This window comes from Ciconia boyciana, chromosome 23 (assembly GCF_034638445.1).
Source record: "Ciconia boyciana chromosome 23, ASM3463844v1, whole genome shotgun sequence".
Taxonomy (NCBI): domain Eukaryota; kingdom Metazoa; phylum Chordata; class Aves; order Ciconiiformes; family Ciconiidae; genus Ciconia; species Ciconia boyciana.
In genome coordinates, this window is record NC_132956.1 from 2,563,345 (window position 1) to 2,580,185 (window position 16,841).

Below are 16,841 nucleotides of genomic sequence, written 5' to 3' on the forward strand. Positions count from 1 at the left end.
AAAAAGAGAAGCCTCCCTCGGCTTCCCATTCCCAAACCCCTCAGCAACCCAAACGTGGGGCTGGGCTGGAGGCGAAGCCCTGGAGCAGGAGGAGAGGCTGCAGAGCCCGCGGGCAGAGGTCTGCAGCTCCAGCCTTCCCCGTGCGGTCGCCTCCCGGGCAGAGCACTGGAGCCATCCTGGCTGGATCCGGTCTCTCATCCATCAGGTACAGCATCCCTCCTGCCCTGGGTTCCTGCCCTGCTCCACAAAGCCTCAGGGAGCAGAAGTACATTAAAGGTGGGAGTAATCCCTAAACGAGTAAGACAGCAAAAGATAATTTATCTGTCTAGCCTCTTCTTCATCATCCCACACGACAATACAGAGAGGCTAGAAAAACATGAAGTCCTTCAAGCACTTTTTAAAAGGAAAATAAAACAACCTCAATTTTCCGGTCAAACTTTCAAATGTTCAAGGCTTGCAAGCCACTCAAAGCTAATGCTGGTGAACTGTGCAAAAGTGCTGGCACGGAGAGGTAGGACACAGAGAGCTCCTCAAACACGGACATCAGTCTCTGTCGCTCTGGACCCAAAGTGCTGTGAATGTTCCCTGCTGTGGAAAGCAGTTTGCTTCAGCAGCTGCAAATTCACCACGTCTCTCAAATACCGGGAGTGGGAGCAGCCCCACTTAACCTGCAGGAACAAAACCAAAGGCTTTAGGCTAGAGAAGGATCACCTGGGCTCATGCAGTCCCAACCTACAATTTGGGCTGGGCACCAATCTCTCGGCTTGTTCCTGTGTCTCTTGGGATAAGCTCTTCATATCGAAAGCATACCAGACCTTTCTTTTCCCCTTATTCACAGTGGACATGCTGCAACAACATAGTTGGTCCTATAAAAACAGGGCTGGGGTGAATCACCGATATCTTTTTTTCTTTTAAAATCTGATCTCCAACTCTTTGACATTCCGATATGCATATTCATATTGTTGATTTGCATTAAGATCCTCAAAAAAAGGTTGCAGAGGAAGAAACCCAGGGGTGTTTGTCAGCAGTAGGATGCTGGGTTTTGCACAGAGTTTCATCCAGAAACGGAAAGCATCCACTTCTGTGTGGCAGTCAGCAGCTGCCAGTGCTGAGCAGCACAGGAAAAAGGCTGGAAAGACGGTGTAGACATGACATAGCATTTGCAGATCGTGCTTAAACTTCCAAGAAAGATAAACTCTCCTCTGCTGCTAGATCACGTTGTAAACTTGGTGCCGTTAAAACCCCCATGTGAACCACCCCACGAGTAGCTGTGGCTGTGCTCGGCACCAGGCACGGCTCCCCACGCTGGAGCTCATTCACCGACTCCCAGGGAGCCCACCCAGACCCACCGCCCCTTCCCAGGGCAGCACAGGCATGTCCGGGTGTCAGGGGCAGGAATCACCGCTCGGAGCAGCGTCTCTGGGTGCTCTTACTCACCGCTCGATGATGCTGTTGTTGAACTGGAGATCACAAGTTACTGACCTCATCTGCTCCAGCAGCTCCTGCATCCTGCCGGGGACACAACCAGCCCCTTACCCCCGTGCTGCTCAGCCTCCCGCTCCCCGCGGGAGCATCTCCTGCCGAAGGGCTGGCTGAGCCGGCAGGGACGCCTCACGGGTCACCGAGCGGGGATCGCAGCCGGCGGGGCCACGGCGTGCGCAGCGGTGAAGGGCTTAACGCAGACTGTCCCAGCCCTGCCGACACGGAGCCCTCGCCCCGACGCTCGCCCTGTTGCTCGTGCAGAGGATGAGCAGCAGGAGGTCCCGCTTCGCCCCGGAGCCAGGTTGTTTGCAAAACCTTATTCCAAAAGACTCACTGGAAAGCCATCTCCTGGCATGCCTGGCTCAGATGGACGGGTGAAGGCACGGGAGGAACCAGGGCCAAACTCCATTTCTCCATCTGGAGAAACTTGTCCAGAGCCTGCAGAGACGGAGAAACGTGGCAGCCACCGTGTCTGCGGTGGTCTGACCGCTGGGTGCTGCCCTGCCCGGCCCTCTCTGCAGCCTGTGAGTGCGGCATGCCTACCCCTGGGACAAAACACTTGGGGAAATTATGCCTATGTAGTCACAGCCAGCACATCCACTTCTTCAGAACAAACAAAATAAAATAACCAAAAGACCAGGGCATCTACCAGGTGGCTGTGCTGCAGCTTGTCAGGTAGTCCATCGGGAGAGCTGGAGGTGAAGCATCATTTTTCTGCTACCGCAATTCCTGTTTATGGGGTACAGATCCCCCGTGCCGGGCAGCCCTCGGGACCAGGGGTGCCACCCCCAAGGTTTACCCATTCCTTGCTCTGCACAGTGGGGGAAAGCAAGATCTCCGGTGTGGATCACTCACAAAGAACTGCAGCAAGTTGTTTAAAAATACTCCGGTGTTTCCCTACTTATGCACTCGTGCGCGCAGTGGGCGCTGGGAGGGGAGCGGCAGCATGGTCTGGAAGCAGGGAGAGGTTGTGCAGCAGCATCCCGGGCACCTACGCTCTGCAGGCAGTCCTGGCACTCCATCGTCTCCACGCTGCAGGTACTGATGCGGTTGCTGAGCTTCTTCAAATGCCTCTTTATCTCACAAACTTTCCTAGAAAGAAAAACGACGACAAAATTCCCAGTCAATGTTTGGCAGCAGTGTGGATCATTATCTTTTTTTTTTTTTTTTTTTTTTTTAATTTTGTATTGGTTTCTGCAAGCCTTTCTGGATCAAAGTTAAAAGCTTGAAGGAAAGCAAATGAGTCACAACAGTGTTGTAATTACAGCTGCAGCTCTCCTAATAGCCACTGTAGGCCAGGTTATCCAAACAACACTAATAGCAAATTAATTAGGGAAAGTGTTGCTTATACGCGAGGCAGCTCAAGCCCATCACTTCGGCCGTAAGCGCTGCACTGGCCGGTGCTCTGTGCCCCGTGGAGGACTGAGCATCCTCTCAAAGAGGCTCCTTGGTTTTGCCTTTCTTTTTGCGTGCTCTCCTTTCACATTTGAAGCGTATGAAGGCCAAAAAAGTTCCCCCGTCGAGCACATCCTTGGGATCAGCCTCTGCAGGCAGCACTGGTGACACCAAAGCCCCAAACAGGCGGTGTCTGGGTGGGCTCTGCCGCGGGGGCTGAGCTGGGCCAGGACGGTGCGACCGCTGCTCCCGCTGCTCTGCTCCAGCCCAGGGAGTAAATCCCTGGGAGTAAATCCTGATTTTCTGGGGGACTGACTGCCCTGTTCCTGCCAGGGTGAGGGGCCCCGGGGCGGAGGTGCCACGCACCCGGCAGGCGTGCTGTGAGTTGTATAAAAAAAGGTTTGGTTTGGCTTTAAAAAAAAAAAAAAAAAGGAAAGAATATTTAAGGTGAACGGTCCACCTCCAGTCCCCAGAAAAACAGCCACCACACCACAAACCCTGGCTGCTAGCAGGAAGAAGCTCAAAACAAGACAATTAAAACTGAAGTAAAAATAAATTAAAAATATCCAGTTGTGACTCACGATGCCTTCTCCCCAAGGACAGAAAAACAGATACAAAAATACTCCAGAAAAACATGGAGGAGCTTTTTTCCTCCCTTGAGCAAAGGCAAAAGCCCTGCTGTAGTGCGGACGGGGCTCCTGTGCTGCACGGATTTCGCAGGGCTTTACACCCAGAGAGGAATCTCACCCCGAGACAAAATTCCCACTGAAGCCGAGGGGAGATTTCACTGCCCCATGATGGGATGTGGCGGGAGGAGACCGTGGGCAACAGCTTCTGTCCCCGAAATGAAACCTGCCCGTGGGCGAGGGTTTGCAGCGTGGAAAGCCCCAGCTGCGCAAGCTGAGGCTGGAAAGGGGAGAAGGCAGGGACAGGGCAGGGACAGGGCCAAGGACAGGGACAAGGACAAGGACAGGGCAGACACTGCCTGCTGCTCCTGGTGCATTCCTGAGCACCCGAGACAAACTTCTAGCCTAAAAATCCCCCACATAATAAATCCTATGCAGAGCTACTCCACATCAGAAATAGGGACCAGGTCAAAAGCCGGGTTGAATTCCAAGGCACTATAGAAAATCATTCTCCTTCCACCCACGCTGGCAGCCCAGGGGAATGGATGCTCCTCTATAAAAGCAACCTTGCCATAAAAATCCAATTTCTGCAACACCTTCCTCTAACTGCCTCCCCCTCACCCCTGCTCTTTGCTGCTGCGATAGGCAGTGGATTGTGCTCAATCACTGCAAGGTAATTTGCTCTTTGCATTATTCCCCAAACACCATTTAACAGAAAATCATTCCTAATAACTAGATGTCTTTGTCTCAATAGCAATTTTGTCCTGATAAAATAACTTCTCCTTGGCAGACAGTGAGGAAACCAGCTGCTTGAACTCAAGCTGCAAGTTTAGGGGGCTTTTAAAAAAAAAAAAAAAATTAAAAAACCAGGGCAGAAATACATGGCATGGGGTAAGAACCAGCGTACACAGCAGGATTTCTAGCAGTCACACAGAGCTGCTGCTTTAAGGTCTTATTACCCCTTTAGGAGTCCCTCAGCAGCAGTTACCAACACCATCATCTCCATCGCAACCCAATACTCGATCAATAGCAGAGAGCATTCGGAAGCCCTGGTCCTTGGAGGGGTCCTGGGAAGTCCCCTCTCCCATCCCCGCCGGGCTCCGAAAGCCAGAGCCCCGAAACCCCGGGAGAGAGCTGGGCAGGGGCTGGTACCTCATCCTGCTGCCATGGAGAGCCAGGGCCTCCTGGTACTGCTGGACACAGTCGTCCTGGAAAATCAACAGAACCTTCCTGGCCAGATGCCCCAAATTCACCCTAAAACCAGCAAAAAAAGAGAGCGCACTGTTATTTCCTTAAATGTCTGAAAATGAACATCACAATTCCCATGGCAGGAGACCTAAAGCTGGTTCCCGAATGGAGACAGAGGGACAGGATGCTCAGGAATGAATTGTGCATCAGTGTTATAGAGAAAACAAAACCCAGTTATGACGAAGAGGAGAGGGAGGTTTCGGGGGCCCAGCTGGGCTGTCATCCCCACCCCTGGGGCACTTCTGAGAAGTCTTTGCCTTGGAGTTTAGGGCAAATGTCCAAGGTTAGACTGAAGATTAATTAAGCTAAAGGAGCTGCCTGTTGAATTTCACCATCCCTGGTACATATTGACGCGTGCATTTTATGTCTTGCCCGTGTTAAATTCCCCTGGTTTCAGTGGAAACTGAAAGGAGAATTTTTAAAGGTACAAAAGCCATCAGACACTTTACTCCCACTGAAAGTTAAGCAGATATGAAAGCATGGACACTTCCTAAATCAGCATCTTGGTGAATAAATGGCCACAAACTGAGCAAGTGGCAGCAACAGCCCGGAACGTGCTTATTCCCCGCAGTCCCACACAGGGCTTTGGCCCAACAGCAGCTCCCTCTCCCCAGGTCTGCAGAGTTTTTCTCAGATCTTTGTCTGAAATAGCTTGAAAAAGTTTGCTGGGAAAGGTCCTGCATCCATGAACTGTCACAGAAGCTGCTTACAGGTGCCCTCTCTCAACGTTAGTGACACAGGAACATTTTTACATCCCCTTAGGTTTCAATTGGAAACACCAAACGCCTGCCTGGCCGCAGCGTGGGTCCTAGAAAGAGGAGAGGGTTGGGACTTACTTATCCAGCTTGTGTATTTGTTCCTCATTGTAGCCCAGCCCTGGGGAGGAAAGACACCGGTCACCTGCCAGAATGTACTCCGCACGTTTTTGTGTTAATAACCCAATAAATGGGCAATTTCACAGCACACAGAGATCACTCAAGGGGCTTTTCAGGGCTGCAGCCCCTGGGACTACTGTCATGGCACAGAAATAACTGCTAAACCCAGCAAACGGAAATAATTCCTTTTTCCACTGGGCCAGCGCAGGGACGTTCCTGCTGCAGCCCTGCGCCTTGTGCCCTCGGGACTGCCGTCCCCGTCACTTACGCAGACACGTCCTGGCCTTCTTGAACTGCTTGTAGATCAGCTGCATCTTCTCCAGGCAGCACTTGATCTGCCGGATGCTGAAATCGGGACAGGGAAGGAGGCGTGAGGCCCCGCAAGAGGAAGGGTAGGAGGTTGGGGTGAAATTAGCACTTTGGGGTGAAATCCAAACACGCTGTAACTAGGGGACACTGCTGCTACCCACGTCTCTACGTGGGGACATCACGCAATATTACATGAGCGTGCACAGGGCTGTTAAAAGCTGTTTGCAGTGAGGGGCTGTGCGTGGCTGTTTGGGAGCACGCAGCGATGTCTGCTCAATCCAGCTGAGAACAGCAAAGCGTTGGCAGGGATTTCGGTAAAGCTGGTGCTACAAACCTTTTGTCTTCATGCACTTGTTGCCTGTGCTTCACCAGTTCGGACAAAATGCTGTCCAGTGCCCCTTGAAAGTCAAAGATGTTGTGGGAGCACTGAGAGAGCTCCTCGGCGACCTGCGCATGGGGAGAAGAGGTTGGGACCGGCTGCTCCGAACGCTGCCCGTGCCTGCGGATGCTCCCCGGCCCCGCACGGAGCCGCCCACGGGGGCTCACCCTCTGCAGCCTTGTCTTCACCATGGCCACGTCCTTCAGAGCCAGCACCCCGCTGCCTGCAGGAACAGCCTCGTACCTGAAGGAAGTCAGAAAATGAGCATTCCTTAAGCAGAATATAACCCGGAGGCAGCTGTCACCTGGGCAAAGAAAATCCACCCCGTGGTGGAGGCAGCGTTGGCATCCCTGGGGGAGCCAGGCTGTGTTTGCTCGGGCAATAACTCTGCGTTCAGGGTAACGGATCCGAGCCACAAGATGCAAAGTGCTGATCCGGTAAAAACTCGCCCTGTTCTGTCCCATTGAAGCATTGGCACAGGCTGCCCAGGGCAGTGGTTGAGTCGCCATCCCTGGAGGTATTTAAAAGCCGTTTGGATGAGGTGCTTAGGGACATGGTGCAGTGGGGGGCTTGGCAGTGTCAGGTTTACGGTTGGACTCGATGATCTTAAAGGTCTTTTCCAACCTCTACGATTCTGTGATTCTGTGATTTGTTCCACAATTGTTAGCTTCATATGGATCGGCTTGACGCCAGATCAGATGTTGTCTGCCTCCCCGCAGCTGGCACGAGAGCGTAACGCTGAGCGGTGCACGCTGGCTAAGTCAGCAGAAATACGCTGATCCAGACCGTGTTGGAAGGGATGGATCAGCCAGCAGCGTCCAGCTGCAGCATTAGTGCTCTTGGCACGGCAGCCCTGCGCTAATCCGGCTGAAGTCAATGGGAACCATGTGTCCCTATCTTTTTAGGTGAAATAGAAATTAAGAGACTTGCTAAATTGAAAAGAATAAAAGAACAGCGATGCAGCAGCACAGAATTTTCCACTACAACAACAAAACAGAAAAGCAAAATAACCATGGGTTACTTTAGATAAAATGGGTTCAGCTTTCCCTGGGGCAGCACGGGTAGGAATGGGTGCATTGGTTATGGCGAGGACAGCCCGGGGTTTCTCTGTAATTCAGCCTCCGGTGAATGCTCCGTTAGTGGAGCCTCTTCAATGGAAATAAAAGACATCTCATCATGGCCAGTGTGGGCAGGCGGGATGCCAGCTCAGAGGGGATGCAGCACGGTGGGCTGCCGGTGCTGCCCGATGCTCCCCGCGCTCGGCTCTCCAAGGCTGTTTGCAGGGAGCGGGGTCAGCGACGCTGGCCAGACCCTGGAGGGGACCTGGCTGCTGATGCCATCCTGCCTGCTATTTCAACTGCTGGCAGCAGCAGCTCTTTTTCCCTTTCCCAGGAGCTGGCAGCAGCAGCACTGCCTCCTCCTTGCACTCTGTGGCTCGAGGGCTGTAACAGTCTGAAAATCCCAGTTTCACGGGAGCCAGGACTAATTCTGGGCTCCTGTGAAACCAGGGACTGATCATTAAAAACTGAAGCAAAGAGGGAAAAACAGCCAGGGTGGCTCATTTCCCGCAGCCTCCACATACAGTGAAAAAGCCTCTTACCTTCCAGCTACCAGCTTGTTCCTGGAATTTTGCTTATTTCTGATTATTCAGGCACCTTTGAGAGTCCCATATCTTATCTGCAGCAGCCTCAGGGCACCGCTGGTGCCTGCCGCAGCCCAGCGCCTGCATCCCCATGGCTGCAAAGCCACACTTACAGCACGCGGGTCTTCACCTCAGTGAGCTGCAGGCAGGTGAGCACCGAAAGAGCCCCTCTTCTCTGCTCCAAAATCCTCGAGCACTCCGTTTTCAGGTTCCCACTGCCAAGAGAGAAAACAGCCCATCCCACGTGTGCTCCCTGGCAGCCCAGCCTCCATCCCAGGGCTGGCTGCGTGTGCCGGGGGGTTAGGATGGAGCTGGTGGCTCCTCTCTGGCTGCTCGTGAGAAAATGGGGGGGTTGGATGCACATAAAACAGGGGGCAGCTCCCAGGCAGGGGGGCTCTTGCCCGCCGGGCACTGTCCTGCCACTGCATAAGAAGCTGCTGCCCCAAGGGAAATGGGTAGGACAGTGAAAATGCCCAACGATAATAGTAATAGTAAAATAACAATAATAATAATAATAATAATAACAATAATAATAATTAAAAAAATTGATGCTGTTTTCCTCAGCATCTCCTGAGCTGACTTAAAAGTAACAAGTGGGGACAGGAGCATCCTCACATCACTGAGTGATATTTTCCTATAGGTCCTCCTCTGGGTCCAGCCCCCTCGCAGCCTGGCACACGTCCCCCATAGCGTCCCTCGTATGGGGACGCACACTGGCCGCCGTGCTGTGCTCCCTCCCGGTACCCTGTGAGGATACTCAGTGGTCCTGCACTGTCTGGAAGAGGCTGGAAAACCCCGAGCGGTTTAACTCTTAACACGCAAAGCTCTCGGTGCTGGGAAGGGACGGGTCACCCCCATGCCGCCCGTGAGAGCGGTGGCTCCGGCACTCACATCACCCAGTGGAGACCTCTCGCCAGCAGCTCCCGGCAGTGCTGCAGGGCCTGGGCGATCCGCAGCGTCTGGTGCCCGGCACCCACCGCGCTCTGCAAAGCAAAGGGCACTGCTGGCGGCTGCGCCTCCGCGGCCGGGGCTCCCCCCGGGCTGCGTGGGCACCCCCACCTACCTTGGCTGCACTGCAGTCGGCCACCACGTCCACCTTGGGGACAAGCTTTGGAAACTCAAGTGCCGCTGGAAAGACAGACAGCAGTCACGGTGCTTTGGGGAGCCAGCCCGGAGCCCCCGAGCCACGGCTGCGGACCCACAGGGATGTCTCATGCTCATCGAAGCAAACCCCGCAGCCGCTCAGGATTTCAGGCAGAGGAGCAGCTGCAGTGCTGGGGGCTTAGTGCAGCTCTCCAAGATATTTTGGAAACGTGGACAAAGGCATGAAACACCTGCAAAGCCTGGCATGGTAGGTGGCTGCAGAGCAGCAGCACATGGCAGGGGAAAACTGACCCTGAAACCTCCTAATCCTGCTCCAGCATCATAACCCCTCCACCTCCTACGGTGCGTTGGAGAGTATTAGGATAATAATTTAAGCAAATCTCTCTTGCGGCACCCACCCTGCCCCCGGATGGGGCATGCCATGATGCATCTCCAAGCCAGCGGTACTCACGGTCTCTGTATCTGACTCCTACTGCGTCTTCTGGTTGCTCAGCGGAGCTCAGCAAGGTCAGAGGGTTGTGCTCTGTGGTTTTGCAGAAATTATGAGCTTGTAGATTAGGATCCAACTCATACAGATGACCTTCAAAAAAATATTCTTGGTGGTGAGGGACTATATTTGTTTGTTTGAAGACAGCATCTAAAAACTTGGTGGTACTGAAATGAAAAAGAAACAAAAGGACGGGGAATAAGCAAGGAGGCGAGCGCTCAGATTTCCATCGCTTTAACAGCCTGCCACCCTCTTCTCGTAGAAAAACATCCCAGAGGTCAGCGGAGCCCCTCGGACAAGCTCCCTGGAGCTCTCTGTGTGCCATGCTAGGAGACAACGGCTCCCGTTTAGGGCACTCCCCAGCAAAGGCGGGTTTGAGCCCGGTTTGTTTTAACCTGGCTTAACTGCGGTGCAAAGGGAACGGGCACTCCCCCTAGGTTCATCTACTGAAACGAGGGGCTGAAGCTCCTGAGCTCAATTCCCAAATGGGCTTTTAACACGGTCTTGGCGTCCTTACGTGTTGTAGGAGTGGATGTAGATGCGATGAGAGGAAGCCTGCTGCAGGGAGAAGACATCAACCACGATCCTGTGCAAAATGTCATTGGTTTCTGCAAAAAACTGGTCAAATCCCCAGCATTTCTCCTGATCCGCCTCCAGGATGTTGGCCAAAATGGGTATCAGCTGGTCCTTCAGCCCCCTGCAGCAGAAGAAGAGGAGATGTTTGCACAGATTGGCATAACCCTGAGCCACAAACGCGGTGACCCGTGGGGCCGGGGAGCAGTGCAGCCCGTCTTCTGCAGCTGAGCTCCTGTACCAACGGAGCCGCTGCCCTGTCTTGCACCCCCTTCTCCCAGCTGCAAAGCAAAGATCTGGTCTAAGAGCCATGACATCTGCAGATGAAAAGCTCATCTGCCTCATTAAAACCTCCCATGCCGTCTGAGGTGGGATGCGCTCTCCAGCCATGGTGCCAGGACAGGAGACCCGCGGCAGGAGCCGAGCCCGGCAAGGGCCACTCACGTGGAGAGCTGGCAGGTGATGGGCAGCTCGTAGCTCCACTCAATGCTCCCATTCTCCTGCCTCTGGACCCCCGCGATGGCTCCGGGAGGCTTCTCCGTGGTAATTTTATACCTGTTGAAAGGAAATTGCTGGCAGGTGAAAGGAGCCAAGTGCCCTCTGTTTGAGCAATACGTCCCTTGCTCAGCAAAGAGGGAAAGGGCAGAGCATGGATGGGCTGGGAAAGACACGATTCAGAGAAAGAAAAATGCACAGGGGGAAAATACTTCAAGAAACAGTCAAAAAGTTTCAGGCAAACATTAACCCTGCCTCCTTTTCCAGCTGTTTAGCCACAAAGCCACGAGGACGCATTTTGAGGGCAAACGTGGTAAATGGGGCACAGATCCTTTACCACATTGCACAAGCACTCTCCATAGGGCAGAGAGTATGGAGGCAGCCACGGGCTATGTTTCAGGGCTTTCTAGGCTATATGGGATTAAGTGGGCAGTAAACTACAGCTCGTAGTCACGCGGTGCTGCTGGCACGCACCAAGCCACAGCCAGGTTGTCCTGCAGCCCCCAAGGGCCACCAGCCACAGTCCCACCTCCCCTCGCAGCAGCACCCAGCCCTCGCAGCTGGACGCGGTACCTACATGATCTCCTTGTTCCTGCGAGGTCCCCCGAAGGGGACGAAGGGGAGGCTGCCGGTGGCAGCGTGGTAGAATGTGACGCCTATGCTCCAGAGGTCGACAGTGACGCTGTACGCCTTCTGCTGCGGCTTGCGCAGGACCGCTCGCTCGTACATGTCCGGGTGCTGCAGGGATGAAGCAGAGAGCAGCACTGCCAACGCGTCCAGCGGGTTTGCAGTAGGCATCAAGCCTCGGGCGCTGGGATTGAAAACTGACTGCTCACTTTGGCCTCTTCTACTGCTGGATCCTCCAAACAAAACGTCGCCTGTAACTCTACAACAAAAATGCTGAGCCCCCCCTCTTCGAAAAATGCGGCCCCTTTGAGACTGGGCTCTCCAAGTCACTGCTGCTCTCTACAAGTTGCCCAGCCGTTGGATGGAGGGATGGGGACCGGCTTCCCCCAGGACTCCCAGGGGCCACCAGACTGGCGACGTGCTGTACTCACGAGGTATTCCTCCGTCCCATAGACAGACACGAACTTTTCATCATCATCCAGCTCTCGGGCAGCCCCAAAATCCGTCAGCTTATAGATGCTCTGCCCATCTTCCCCCATCAGCCGCATGATGTTCCCAGGTTTGATGTCTCTGTGGACAACGCCATTCTCGCGGAGGTGGTTCATCCCTGCCACTGGGTACAAGGGGGGAAGGCAGCATTCGTGCACGGGGCTGGAGCGGTTTGCTCCAGAGGGTTTTGTTTAAACGTAGGAACATGAGAAGGGCTGGAGAGGGGACAAGCCCCAGGGCTGGTTGCACTTAAATGGGGACTGATGTGACTGGGGGAATGGAGAGGAGGAGCGAGCACACGGCGGGGCACTGCCTGTTCCCGCAGCTGCTCCCCAGAGCAGGTCTGCAAGGACAAACCCTCAGGCTTCCCCTGAACGCAGAGCTCACAAACCCACCCCGTCGGGGGCTGCAATTTCTGACCGCTCAGCCCAGCCCTGACATCCATAGCCCAGGGCTGGTGCCCGCAGGGTCCCACCAGCACCGCGCGGTCCCCAGCCCGCAGCTTCTCGGCCCCGGGCGGTGCTCGCGATGGCAGGCGGCTGCGCGACCCGGGCTGGGGGCACGGGGACGCCCGCACTCACCCACACACTGCAGCACAATGAGGAACTCGGACTCGGCCAAGCCGAAGGCGTTCACCGGGTCTTCCAGCATGTTCAGCAAGCTGCCGCTCGAGCAGTACTCCATCACCAACACCTTCTGCTTGCTGCTGCCCTGCGGCGGGGAGCAGCCGTGAGGGCTCGGCCGGCCCCGTGTCCCAGCCGGTGGCCTGTTCCCCCCCCCCAGGCAGGACCAGGTCCCCTCCCTTGGTTGGTGAGTCCCTGGGTTTCTCCTGCTCAGACAAACCAGTGTTGGAGAATGTGCCCGCTGTGCCGTGCGCCTGGGCGGGGGACAAGAGCAGGTCACATCCGTGCTCCGGTCCAGTGACCCAGTGCCACCAGTGCCCCCAGTGCTGAAGGGCTGGGCTGAGGCTTGGTGCAGAGCTGGCGGGAGGTGGGAGGAGAAGGCAGCCCAGGCCCACCGCTTCCCTCCCGCAGCTCAGACCAGCTCCCCCCCGTTACTGGCCCAGTCGGCAAAGCGGGTCTCCGAGCTGAGGTCCCGCTTACCGTCTCCTCCACAGCAAATAATTTGACAATGTTTTTATGGTTCAGCTTCCTCAGCATCTCAAACTCTCTCATCTGGACCTCCTGGGGCCGGAGGTAGCTGGCGTTATTAAAGACCTTCACAGCAACCAGCTCCCCTGATTTCTGGGAAAAGAGGCAAAAGAGAAAAAGGAAATGGGAGGTGACGCTATCCACATCCTAAGCAGCTCCGTCAGCTCTGTTACTGCTCCCACATCCCGCTCGGGATGCAAACTACACTGACAGTACAACGTGTTTTCTGAACAGGCGTCCCACAGCCTTTCATTTTCTCCACTGCAAAAGCAAACTGCTGTTATTCACCCCCCTTTGCTTCCTGTCCCTGAAGCCCACGTGCTACACGGCAGCGTGTTTATTCAGCTTCATAAGAAGTTTATAGCTGGAGCTGAGGCTGGCAGCTCCCCGCCTGCTCTCTGCGGGACGGGGCTGTTTTCAAACCGTCCTCCAAGCTGCCTCTCCTGCCCTGCGCCATGCAGACAGCTTGCTCAATAAACTTCAAAGGCCGGCGAGGCGGAGGATCTGTATTCCAACCCTGGCAAGTGTTTGCATGAAATATGCAAATCGCCAAGGACGGGGTTTTCAAAACCTCTGGGCATTCCCCCGAAAACAGCTTGTTCCCCCTGCGATTCATGGGAGCAGCCTGTGAGCAGGACCCGGCCACGAGTGCCCCGAAAGCTGCCCTCGACCCGCAGACCTGAGCTGGTGCCCGGGGAGAAGGAGCCAAATGAAAAATGAAAATAAAACCCAAAGCGGCCCCCGGCGCTGCCGGCAGCCGGGGAGCTCCCGGGAGGGGGAGCAGAGGGGAGCACGGACCTCCCCGTGCCGTGGGGCAGAAGGGCTGGGGGGGGCACAGGGGCACCGTGGCTTCGGGGTGGCCGCCCTCCCCGCTGTCCCCGCTCACCTTGTTGCGAGCTTTGTAGACGCAGGCCGTGGCACCCTGGCCCAGGAGGTCCTCGGTGCTCCAGAGGTAGTTTGGGGTGCTCTGCATCTCCAGCAGCGCCGCTGCGGGGGGAAGCACATGGGTCACCCCGGGTGCCTCTGCCAGCCCTGCCGCCGAACCCCGGCGTTTATCCGTCCTCGCCTGGCAATGCACGGGGAAAAAGCCGGCCGCAGGACATACCCCTTGGCAGGCAGCTGCCAGCCTCCTACCTCGTCGGTGCCGAGCCGGCAGCACCACGCGAAGGGCTGTGCATGGAACGGAGCTGTTAGCGCTGCCAAAAACCACCCTGTCGCTGGGACCTGTTGGGGCTGGCAGTGAAACACTGACAGATGCAAAAAAAATACGAGCAAACAAACACCGAGCTGCAAGGTGGCGAGACGCACCTCCCCGCCCCGAGAACAGAAACCTATGGGATTGCAAAACCCGCTCTGCAAGCATCAGCTGCGGCTGGAGGAGGAAATGCTTCAGCTTCCTGCTTGAGAAAAAAAATTCCCAGAGTTGCAGATGTCCCCAAGCGCGCTGGGCTCTGCAGCCGCTGCGCTGGCTCAGCGGCCGGGGCCAGGATGGACTCTGGTAACAGCAAATGGTGCTGGGCACCAGCCACCGCACAGCCCTGCCTGGGGCAGGGAGATGGGAGGCAAAGTCAGACCAGGATCCGCACCCGGGGTCTGCGCTCAGCCTCCGTTAGCCGTGCCGGGTGCCCGCGGTGTGCGGGGTCAGTGCTCGGCCCTGGCTGCCCCTGGCACGGACACAGCCTCGCACGTCGGGATGTGCTTGTGACGAGCTGCTGCCGCTGTCCTGCTTTACAGAGCCACCGCTGCTCTGGACGGGTGCTCGCAAGCTGTGCCGGGGCTGGGGTGGTTTAGCTCAAGCCGTCCGTCTCCGAGAGCTGCTGCGCAGGAGTTAGGGGTCCCAGAGGCTTCCCGCATCCAGGGGCAGGGATGGCTCCTGAGGACTGCAGCTCCCCGTCCCCAGGGGCAGCCCTTGAGCCTGGCCCAGGTAAAACTGCTCATAATAAAGTGCAGAAAAGGAGGGGGGAAGCAGGTGCAAACAGAGCAAACAGCCCTGATCCTTACCCCAGCCACAAATCCATCCCCCATGTGTGTGTGGCAATGGATCTGGCCCGGCCTCAGCGCTTGCAAACACTTCCAGAGAGTTTCAGAGATGAGCAGAGGGGAGATTTCGGGGCATTCCCCGGCTCCAGCCACAGCTGCTCCCAGCCGCACCACCAGCATCGCTCTCACCAGGCGTCACACGGTGATTCAGATCGACCAGGTAGATGAAGGACTTCTCATCTCAGCGAGAAAAAGCAAAAGCGGCTGTGTCGGGGCTGAGCATCACTGTTCCCCATGTGAACACGGGTGCTGTCTATCCCAAACCATCAGCGGGCGGCACCCCACGATGCTCGCGGCAGGGCCATGGCACAGCCCCACCGGGAACCGAACCCGGAGCTACAGCAGTGCCTCCATGGGATGTCCCCAGAGGGGGACCAGAACCAGCCCCAAATCCTCGGCACCCAGCCCTGCCAGGGTGAGCAGCAGCAGGGAGAGCAGGTGGGGTTCACAGCGCGGGCCTGCAGCTGGCAGCTGGGGTGCAGGGCAGGGTGCGGGCTGGGATGCGGGATGCAGGGCGGGATGCAGGGCGGGGTGGGATGCAGGCTGCAGGCTGGGATGCGGGATGGAGGGTTGGGATGCAGGATGCAGGGCAGGGTGGGATGCGGGCGGCAGGGTGGGATGCGGGATGGAGGGTGCTCAGGGCACACCCCTGCTGCCTGCACAGGGCAGAGCGGGGCTGCTCGCGCTTCCTGGCTCAGGGACGCCCACGCCTCGCCTTGCCCAGCCTCAGCACCGGCAGCCAGGGTCTCACTGGCAGGAATTATTTCAGGCTGGTGTGGACGTGTGGCTGAAGGCCCTGTCCTCACAAAATGAAGCCTGCAAAGGTATGCGAGTCCATCGGTGTGTGGTGCATCCAAAAATTGATATGACACTTCACCAGTCCGCACACAAACTCTGCGCCTAACTACTTTGCTAATTAGTGCTGAGCTTCGTTTCCCAGCCACGTGCGAGTCTGCTTGAGAAACCCGCCGGAGAGCTGCTGAACAGTGGGCACGGGCTGGCCCTTGCCCTGAGCTTATCGAAGGGGCATCTCAGGCTGGTGCCAAGTAGCAAAGTTCATGGTAGTCTGCAGCTGCGGAAGCAGAGCAACGTGAGTCTAACCAAGTGAAACTTTAAATCACTTTGATTAACGTCATTTTGCTGCAGCTCAGCTAACAGGAAGAGAAGGAGACAGGGTGACTTCTTGAAGTCATTTCCAGCCTTATTTTCTATGCATGTGGTAACTGTGTCCTTCAGCCTGTGCTTGTTGCCCTCCAAACGGGACCACCAATCTTTCCACACGGCACTGGCCAAGCTCACACGCTGAGGGTGCAGGCTGCAGACGCAGCGTGGGTATGTGCTGGCTGGGCTGCTGTGCGTTACCCCTCACTCACCAGACAAAAAGCTCATCGATTTGGGCTGGAGATGCTTGAGAAGCCTCTCCCCACGCAGAAAAGAAATGCGGCTCATTTCTCATCTCAGGCCACCACTGAAATTGTAGATAAGAGCAGTTAACACAAAGAAAGAGGGGCAAGTAAAGCCTCCGGAGGGAAATTCCAGCTGAGTTGCTTCCAAACGCTGCTGCTCTGCAAATTCAGCTCCCGCACAGGAGCCCCGGGCGCGCAAGGAGCCTGTCCGGGGCGGCGGGAGAGGAAAGGGCCCGTCCTGCAGTTCAGCTCTCTACTGCGAAAAGAAACTGAAACAAAGATTTTTTTAAAGGCAGCTAACCCAGACTCAGGCGTTTTCTGAGACTTCTGACCTGTACATGTTGCTTCAGCTTTCACTGATGGGTGAGCAGATTTGGGCTGGTGAGGGGTAAAGACAGCCAGGAAGGAAATAATTAAAATATTTTATAACACCCAAAAAAGATTATTTTCAGGTTCTGCTGCAAGTCAAGTCTTTTCACACGGTTCTCCATAAGCATGCCTGACAGGGAAACC

At 55.8% G+C, this 16,841-nt stretch overlaps 1 protein-coding gene across 2 annotated transcripts; it reads right to left on the reverse strand.

Annotated features, from left to right (window-relative positions):
* On the reverse strand, positions 1-14,218 carry IKBKE (inhibitor of nuclear factor kappa B kinase subunit epsilon). Of its 2 annotated transcripts, none has more exons than XM_072844607.1 (21): positions 14,017-14,218; positions 13,769-13,869; positions 12,835-12,975; positions 12,313-12,442; positions 11,674-11,849; positions 11,193-11,353; positions 10,565-10,675; positions 10,065-10,244; positions 9,512-9,714; positions 9,020-9,084; positions 8,848-8,939; positions 8,070-8,171; positions 6,482-6,557; positions 6,270-6,382; positions 5,895-5,971; positions 5,588-5,627; positions 4,656-4,757; positions 2,478-2,574; positions 1,817-1,920; positions 1,438-1,509; positions 1-668 (listed from the first exon to the last, which is right to left on the reverse strand). In XM_072844607.1, exons 2-21 carry the CDS (start codon positions 13,853-13,855, stop codon positions 635-637), a joined length of 2,163 nt encoding a protein of 720 aa, XP_072700708.1. In that variant the 5' UTR covers positions 13,856-13,869; positions 14,017-14,218; the 3' UTR covers positions 1-634. The 2 variants fall into 2 exon arrangements, with proteins under 2 accessions (XP_072700708.1, XP_072700707.1); XM_072844606.1 differs by having other exon boundaries at positions 11,674-11,855.
* Between the last annotated feature and the right edge of the window lie 2,623 nt (positions 14,219-16,841).